The sequence below is a fragment of the Ochlerotatus camptorhynchus genome, unplaced genomic scaffold (assembly GCF_037179485.1).
Source record: "Ochlerotatus camptorhynchus isolate MF236.1 unplaced genomic scaffold, CSIRO-AGI_Acam_v1.1 ptg000002l, whole genome shotgun sequence".
Classification (NCBI taxonomy): Eukaryota; Metazoa; Arthropoda; class Insecta; order Diptera; family Culicidae; genus Ochlerotatus; species Ochlerotatus camptorhynchus.
The window spans coordinates 3,414,008-3,423,470 of record NW_027040494.1 but is presented as its reverse complement, the minus strand read 5'-3'; the positions used below and the strand labels follow the sequence as shown (position 1 = coordinate 3,423,470).

At 46.6% G+C, this 9,463-nt stretch overlaps 2 protein-coding genes across 2 annotated transcripts; both read right to left on the bottom strand.

Moving 5' to 3' along the window:
• Positions 1 to 5,487: 5,487 nt before the first annotated feature.
• On the bottom strand, positions 5,488 to 7,556 carry LOC135697419 (leucine-rich repeat-containing G-protein coupled receptor 5-like; the record flags this gene model as incomplete). Its single annotated transcript, XM_065217123.1, has 1 exon — positions 5,488 to 7,556. A coding segment is annotated over one exon (1,956 nt), but the record flags the coding sequence as incomplete, so codon positions are not given.
• Positions 7,476 to 8,592, bottom strand: LOC135701190 (limulus clotting factor C-like). Its single transcript, XM_065221990.1, has 2 exons — positions 7,895 to 8,592; positions 7,476 to 7,831 (listed from the first exon to the last, which is right to left on the bottom strand). Exons 1-2 carry the CDS (start codon positions 8,586 to 8,588, stop codon positions 7,599 to 7,601), a joined length of 927 nt encoding a protein of 308 aa, XP_065078062.1. The 5' UTR covers positions 8,589 to 8,592; the 3' UTR covers positions 7,476 to 7,598.
• Positions 8,593 to 9,463: the final 871 nt, after the last annotated feature.

Sequence of the window (9,463 nt, the reverse complement as noted above, 5' to 3'; positions counted from 1 at the left end):
GGGGGTACTAGGCATTATGTTTTGTTGGAAATCCTCTGTAAAAGATTTCAGGAATTTCAATGGTTATACTTCTTAAGAATATATTCGCAAAATTAGGAACCTGGCAGTACAAAATCTCTCCCAATGACCCACGTAATTCGATGTGAAAAGTTAATGTTCACTTTATGCAACAGCTTTTGGCCAGACTGAGCAGTTATAACAACAATCAATACGAAACTAACGATTTTAAATTGGCTCACTATTTGACTAGCCTATTGGTCCCAAGCAAACGATTAACGTGCCCCATTCTAGTCGAAATTCTAGTACTACGAAATGTTTGTTTTGATTCGCTATGAAAGATTGACAGACAAAATGAGGGGTTATTGGTTTTTCCTATGTTTCGAGGGGTGAATCGATTAGCTTGGGACCGAAGAGAGTACCAGAGCTGAGCCAAAAAGTTGAGCACGTTATTTCGGGACCTTCTAGTCTTAGAGTTACCTCTATGGCTATAACATGTTATAACGGTTGTCAAATTATTGCAACACAGAAACCACCATCAAGATAGCGCTATAACATGTTATAACTCTCTCGTCTGAACGTACTATAACGCACACAATCCATGCCGAATGGTACACACGAATATAAAGATTCTTTCGATGATACCGTCAGTAGAAATTTTTTTTTCATCTATTTCTTTATCTGAGTACTGCGGAGTAAATCGATTTCATTTTGCAAGCCAATGGAAAACTGTTTGAAAATTTGTTCAAGTTTAAAATGGTTTTGTTCTTTCTCAGTTGAGTCATAAAAACTATGCTGGTTTTTATACTTTCATCATTGAGCCTGTTGGTTTTTGTCTTTGAGCTTACAATTAAGAATGTGTTATGAAAAAGTATGAATCATTTTTATGAGATTGCAATGCTTGGCGAGAGGTAAGAACAGTAACTGAGTTTGACAGTTCTGACTGGCTCCCAAGTGACAAGCACATTGCGTGAGTCCGCAGTACCCAGTTCTTTATGAGCTATGATTCGTCGTCTCGCCGACATAAAGAAATCAGTTTAGTTTACTGACACATGGGGGTCCAACGATTACGGAAATACACGTGAATTATTCAGTAAACAGTGAAAATTTCAAACACTGACCGTGTACGTCGCCATCTTGACTAGCCTTGAGCGTCGCGGAATAGTGAGTAGTACGCGAACGACTCGGTAAACGGTATACTAACGAAGCCGAAACCGAAGAAAAGGAAGGAGAAGACAGCAGCAAGTGTGGTAGCGGAACGAAGAACGGTCCCCAACAGACAGTAGAAAGTGAGGGGTGTGAAGTTGTTCGCCTCCCCGTGGTGCACCCTGGAAACGATGGACCACTAGTGCTGCGGTACTGATCCAGTCGGCTAATCGAACAACAAACGAGGGGAAGCGCCGGAAGGTGCCTTGCGATCGATGTCAGTAAGATCGCAAGTATGTATACTGACACACTGGCATTAAGAAGAGTGCCCCCCCGAAACTCCCAAAACCCCCGAAACCCCCGGAAAAAACTGCCCCCAAGAGCAGTGCTGCCCGGACCAGGAACTAGGGCGAAGCTCTCATCTTCAAGACGGACGCGTCGAAATACGCGGAAGTCTTGAAGAAAATGAGAACGGACGAGCGCCTTGTGGAGATGGGCAGTAACGTGAGGAGCATCAGGCGCACTCGTACAGGCGAGATGTTCCTGGTGCTCAAACGTGGTGCTAAGGACCAGGGACCAACCTACCAGAAACTGGCAAAGGAGGTTGTTGGTTCTGGGGTGCAGGTGAAGTCGCTAGGCTCGACTATCACCATCCAGGTCAAGGACCTGGACGAAGTGACGGAGGCGACCGAGATAGTCACGGCGCTCCGGGAACAGTGTCAAGTTGAGGTACCGCAATCAGCGATTACCTTGAGGAAGGGAATGTTCTCCACCCAAGTGGCTACCATCAGGCTCTCTGCAGCTGAGGCCAGAAAGGCGGTAGCCGCAGGGAGGGTGCGAGTGGGCTGGTCGGTCTGCCCCGTCAGTATTCCCCGACCGGTTACGGCTTGCTTTAGGTGCTTTGGTCAGGGTCATGTGGCCCGTGACTGTAAGAACACCGACAGGAGCAAGCTTTGCAGATGGTGCGGCTCGGAGGGCCATAAGGCGCGAGGTTGCCAAAAGCCGCCGAGGTGCACTATATGCGCGGAGAAGGGGAATACCCCTACCAACCACATGGCAGGTGGCCCCCGCTGCCCGGGGTCCAAGAGCAATGCTGCTAAGGCAAATAGCAATGCTCAGCCATGTTCGAGGTAGCGCAGTTGAACCTGAACCACTGTTCGGCTGCCCAGCAACTGCTGTGGCAATCGGCAGTGGAATGGGGAGCGGATGTCGCAATCATCTCTGACCCGTACCGCGTCCCAACCGGCAACGGGAATTGGGTCACGGATGCGTCGGGGATGGCGGCGATATGCACGATGGGGAGCTTCCCCATTCAGGAGGTAGTCGTGTCCAACTCGAGCGAGGGATTCGTGATCGCCAGGGTTAATGGAGTATACTTAAGTAGCTTCTATGCTCCGCCCAGGTGGTCTATCGAGCAATTCTCGCAGATGGTGGACAGAATTACTGCGGTACTTGTCGGCCTAAGACCGGTGGTCATTGTGGGCGACTTTAACGCATGGGCGGTAGAGTGGGGTAGCCACCACACCAACCAGAGAGGATGCATCCTACTGGAGGCAATGGCCAAGCCAAGCAGTACCTACAGAAGGAATGGTGCAGAATCCGTCATCGACGTGACATACTGCAGCCCGAGTTTGGAGGGCAACCTACACTGGAGGGTCGATGAGGGTTACACTCATAGTGACCATCAGGCGATTCGGTACAGTGTTTGGCCGGGTGAGAGGCGAGTGGCAGGAGGAAATTCTTCCTGCGCTCGAGGCTGGCGGACGTCGTTCTTCGAGGAGGAGGTCTTCGGCGAAGCACTGAGGCGGGAGCGAATAACCCCGGATCTGACGGGGGAAGAACTGGTAGCAGCACTGACAAGGGCGTGCGATACAACCATGCCTAGGAGAGCCTATCCCAGACATGGCCATAGACCGGTGTACTGGTGGAGCGAGTCGATTGCTATCCTCAGGGCGTCTTGCCTCCAGGCGAGAAGGAGGATGCAACGAGCTCGTACGACTGAATCTCGGGAGGAACGCTGCGTCGCTCTCCGAGCGGCTAAGGCAGCCCTTAATAAACAGATCGCCAGACGCAAGCGCTTGCTTTGACAGCCTATGCCAAAGCGCCAACACGAACCCATGGGGGGATGCTTACAAAGTGGTCATGGCAAAGACCCGCGGCGTGACGGCACCCCCGGAGAGATCACCAGCGGTACTGGCTCCGATCGTTGGGTTCCTGTTCCCGCGTAGGGACGTAGACTCCTGGCCGCGGATCCCAGGCGCGGATCAGGGAGAAGTGTCTAGAGTGACGAACAGTGAACTTGGCGGTATTGCCAGGTCGCTGGTGGTGGGCAAGTCCCCGGGCCCAGATGGGATCCCGGTTGCGGCTCTGAGGGCGGCCGTTGCGGAAAATCCAGACATGTTCCGTTCTGTTTTTCAGACTTGTACTCCCATCCTGGGCCCGGTGTTATGGAACGTCATGTACGATGGACTGTTGAGGATAAAATTCCCGGTAGGCGTGAAAATTGTAGGTTTTGCCGACGATGTCACGCTGGTAGTCTGCGGGGAATCCCTCGAGGAGATAGAGCTGACAGCGGCCCACTGCGTCAGGCTTGTGGAGGAATGGATGAGAACCAGGAAACTGGAGCTCACCCATCACAAGACGGAAGTGGTCGTAGTCAACAATCGCATGTCAGTACAGCATGCAACGTTGACAGTCGGCGGAAGCACAATTAGGTCTGTGCGCTCTCTAAAACTCTTGGGGGTCATGCTCGACGATAAGCTCAGCTTCGGCTGCCACGTCGAGTACGCCTGCAAGAGAGCGTCTATGGCTGTGGGGGCATTATCCCGTATGATGTCAAACGGCTCGGCAGTGAATGCCAGTAAGCGCAGGCTCCTTGCTGGGGTCGTAGTATCTATCCTCAGATACAGCGGCCCTGCGTGGGCTGCGGTACTGGATATTGACTGCCACAGGCAGAAATTAGAGAGTACACACAGGCTAATGTGCTTAAGGGTGGCCAGTGCATACCGCACTATCTCGAGAGAGGCCGTCTGTGTCATAGCAGGGATGATGCCAATCAGCCTTATCATTAAGGAGGATGTGGCGTGCTATGATGCGAGGACCGTTCGAGGGGTGCGCAACAACGCGCGAGTTGTGTCGACCGCGAGATGGCAATCGGAGTGGGAAAACTCCACAAAGGGGAGGTGGACTTACCGCTTGATACCTTCCGTATCAAGCTGGGTCAACAGGCGCCATTGGGAAGTAAACTTCCACCTGACACAGTTCCTGTCAGGCCATGGCTGCTTTAGGAGCTACCTGCATAGGTTCGGACATGCAAGTACTCCCATCTGCCCCACATGTGCTGGTGTCGAGGAGACCGCCGAACACGTCGTGTTTGCCTGTCCACGTTTCGAGCCAGTATCGAGCGCTATGCTAGCGATATGCGGAGTGGATACCAGTCCGGATAACATCGTTCATAGGATGTGTGGTACCACCGAGAACTGGAGCGCGGTGGTGACTGCGGTCACCCACATAGTTTCGGTATTACAACGACAGTGGCGAGCCGAGCAGCAGTTACCTACTGCCCGACCAGATCGTTAGAGTATTGCTAGAGAGGCGCCATAGCGCTACAGCGGCCCCTCCCACGAAGTAATGCCTTCGGGCGGTTCCGGGGAGGTCAAGGGCCAAGCGCACAGGGTAAGGTTTAGTGGGTCGGGAGTGAAATTCTCCCATCCCCACACCCTGAGTTCCTTCTCAGGTGTCTGTGAGCAGATTCCCCCCTGTATAAAAAAAAAGACAGTAGAAAGTGAAGAAAACAGGTAAGATTAACATAAGAAAGTGGGTGTAGAATACATGTACACTTAAGTAAAGAGTCGTTTAGATGGCAATCCGAGTATTCTCCTGATCCGTGAAAAAGTAAGGGATAAGCATGCTTACCCTAGAGATTAGTGGTCAAAAGGCGAGTCTCATCAGCCTCTGGGGGAAGAGTCACCCTTTGTGGCTCATCCCTGTCATGTAGTGTATGCCAGACGGCCATTTGTTACAATTTCCATAGATGCTCATCAACTTTAATGAGACATAGAAAGTTATTGTAATCCGTTTCGTTTCATATCGAGCTCATATCGCATACCCTGATGAAAAATGTGAATCATTGCCCATAACAAACAATTACGCCAAGTTTCATACACATCGGAGAAGGTCGATTCAAAATTCAATATTTTTTCGCTATTTTGCCTGGAACTGCTCAATTCCTAGCTGCCTGAGTAGTAAGAATACGGACCACAAATGATGTATTTAGTACCAAAAACCTGGCTTCAAGGAATTCAGAAAAAAATTATAATTCTACTTAATTTCGTAAATATATCGATGATTATATTATACATCAAACCTAACAACTGCATAGCAAACATAAAACTAAAAACATCACAAATCACAAGTTCCATTGATGCCTTCATATTGACAAAATTCGTTTTGACGTTTCACCCAATATTACTCGAATGGTATTCGTAGCGATATCTTTGCTCAGAATAAACGCCACCTTGCGAGCTTTGTTGCTCTGAAGTGGTTGCAGCATTGAATCGAGGTCGTTCATAATTTACATTTTGAACCATGCGAGACAATCCTTGATAGTGCAGAATCATAGATTTTTCTTTATGTTCCAGCATGGTCAGGTCTTGATGCATGGTTCGAAGGTGATGCTTCAGTTGCGGTATAGCTCTTTTCAGTTCATGTATTCGGTATGGTATATTTGCTATATATTGTCTGTAGTCTCTTAACGAATTATAAGAAGAACGCCTCGCTGCTACCATGGATAGCAGTATTTCTTGCAACACCTCCAAATCACTCTTGCCGTCTCGAGTCAGCATTTCGCTATTAGCACTGTTTTCTAACTTTCTTTGGCGTTCGATTATGTCGGTAATTGCTGATGTTTCACCTCTCACGGATTGTAGGGATGCACTGATCGTTTCATATGTTTTCGTTAGATTCAACCGGACTTGCAAAGTAGCATCAAGATTGGCTTGAAGGTTATTTTTTACCTTCGCAATTTTTGAAAGTTTTTCTAGATTTTCTCGAGTCTGCTGGTCCACGGTTCTATTGATTGCAGGAACCGAACAGAGTTCTTTCAAGTTATGCATCGTTCTCAGATCATGGATGAAATTGTTTCGAGTAATAGCTGCCAACGTGTCACCATATGGCTGCTTGTAGTCTTTGCAACAGATACCGTGTGTTTTGCGGAATCCTTCCGCACATGAATCCGGATCGCGATCACTCAATTGCACCCGTATGCCTTGTAGTACACTGCAGTCCCATTGGTTACTGGACAAAAATGCTTTCTGAAGTTGATTCATTTTGCTGAAATCAAACTGCTGCAGCTCGTTGTGACTGAGCTGTAAGGTTTCAAGCGTACCGAATGCGTTAGTCGATGGTACATGGATGATGCGGTTATGTGATAAGTCCAAAACTTTCAAACCGGATACCGGGCTTATTCTTAGAGGTAGATCGATTTCCAATAAAAGGTTATTCGATAGATATAAGCTTTGAAGTTTTGTCATTCGGGCTATGATTCTGTAGCTAAACGATTGCAGTAGGTTGTTCGATAGATCTAGGTACCTAAGCAGTTTGCAATTACTAACATCTAGATGAGTCTGGAGTTTGTTGGCTGCCAAATGGAGTGTTTCAGCAACGCATTTCCTAGCTGATACTTTTTCAATGGAATTGTTTTTTGCGAACAAATGCTTAACATGTTTTGGAATGTGCAGTCGTTTGAGTTCGTTAAAGCTTAGATAGATTGTTTCTAGATTGGTACTGGCATCGAGTTGTTTTAGATCGAGATGAGTCAAACGATTGTGCGCGATATCAACGGTGCGAAGTTGCTTATTGCTTACGAAGTGATCATCGGACACATCGCTCAAGAGATTGTATGATGCGTTAACTGTCTCAAGATCGTTATTCTTGCTAAACGCTGGAAGGTATGTTATTTTATTCTTGCTCACGTTAAGATTTTTTAAGCGATCGATCGCGTTGAAAGCAAACTCGTCTATGAATTCGATTTGATTGTTCGATAAATCCAACTGCACTACAGAACGTGCTCCCGTGAAGGCATTACGAGATATTTCCTCCAGTCGATTCATCTGTAGGTTAACCGACAGTAAATTTACAGCAGATTCGAATGCATTCGGGTCGAAATTTCTAATGCGTAGATTTTCCAAGTTGAGATATTCCATTGCAGGGAAAGCAACAATCAGACTTTTCGGCAAAAACTGCAAGTAGGATCTTTGGAGGGTTACACGAGTTGGCGATTTGTTGTTTGCGTGAAAACCAACAGTTGCTCCTTGAGCCAGATGAATGTTGGAGAGCTTGCAGTCCGAGCTTTCGCTGACGTCATAGTTGCAGGTATAGATTGTTGATGAAATGCTGCAATTAAATAAACCGAATTATCTGAAACTGAACCTTCAGTGCAGTGCATTCACGCTAGCCTACCCCATCTCACTAGCATCCAATACATCAATCATGGACGTGCCATCATTGACAATGGTCCGCATCCATGGAATATAATACCGCACGTTGGTGAAACCCGCATACTTGTGGAAGTCACACGATATTCGGTCTGCCTTCAGTCCAGAAAATGACACAATACCTCTGAGCATCCATTTTTCACCTTCACGGAAAAACATACCGCTACCACTATCGCCATTACAGACGCTTGTTCCTGTAACACAAAAACATCTGATTTGATTATGCGCACAATCCCAGTATAATCATTCTTGTCTACCATTTTCGTATCCAGCACAAAACATTCCGTAGGAAATCAATTGACTGAAAAACTGTGGATCACTATTCAAACATGCGATGCGATCTATCACTGGCAGTCTGGCTGTTTGCAGTGTCATCGAAACATGACCGCTTTCGGTTTTCCCCCAGCCTACGATCACACCATCCCTCTCCACCAGGTCATCGATCTTGAAATCGATTTGGCTCAACTTATCCAGACAAACCGGCCGCACATATTCGTTGAATTGAACTTTCGTTTTCAAAGCTAACAATGCAATGTCGTTCTTCAGACCCACATGCAAAAACTGCGGATGGATGATGACATCTTTCACCGGCCGTTCCTGCACTCGTGCTGAAGATTCATTCAGATATTGTCTTCCCAAGTGCACCGTAAGCAGGTTCGGGTTGAGCTTGTGTCCGGTTGCCCTGTTGACTACGCAGTGTGCTGCCGTCACGACATAGTGCTGACCGACCAGGGTTGCCCCACAAATGTAATCGTTGGTATCGTTCCCGCGCCGAAAGATGGCGGCATGCCAAGGCCACATCGCACTGTCAGCGTCCCAGCCGTGCGTGATGCGAATTTGCGCCGGCGAGCCTGATTCGCCACACGAAAAGGCACTGGATTGATCGACACAGCAGCAGGTTTGAAAAATCGCCACTATCGTGATGATCGCCGACAGAAGCAATGTGTGCATGATGAAGCTTTGATCACTACTGATAGTGGAAACGAATTGCAATCGCAAGTCGAGATTAGAGGCGACCTCAGCGGTAAATCCAGTGAATGACTGTGTCTTCCTTAATCGTAATTATTATTGGAGTTAAACCCAACAAACACAAATAAGCGTATATTTTGAATAAATGCTGTATAACTTTGTACCATGCTGAATAAAACGAGTGGTCGAATTATGTGCTGAAAAAGCTCATTGAGATCGATAGTTTGATCTAAAAACAAACTGAATAAGTGTAATTTGCACATAAATTGCCACTTTAATTCGAATGTTTTCAATTGATTTTAAAACATGCTTCATTAGACGTCTAATGAATGATTTCTAGCTCCATCATTAGATTGCATTGCAATGCTTTACAATATTGCTGAATAAAGGTGAATACAGTCAGCATAATATCTCTTACATCACTATGCGTCTATGTTGTAATCACATGCTTTGTAAAGGCTTTATAAACGACGTATTAGATTCATTATTCGACAACATTGGTTCAGTCTAACAACAAGACGAAATCAGTAATTTTCTTAACTTACAAACCTGCTGCAATGATGCTAAATTATTCAATTATTTTCTACAGTGATTCAACCATTTCCGAGCTGAATCCAATCTTTTCAAAATTGGTTTCAATTTTTTAGAAGTGAGACCACATCAGAAACGATTCAGAAAATTCCTAACTGAGTCTGAACTTTTCTGCTGCAGTGAGTTCAAACTTTCAAATAAGTCATCAACATTTTTCTAACTAAGTCTAAACTTTTCTGCTATGTTATTCAATCCTTTTTAAAGTTGTCAAAGCTTTCCTGAAGTGATTCAACAAATCCCGAATCCAATCTTTAAAGAATTGGTTT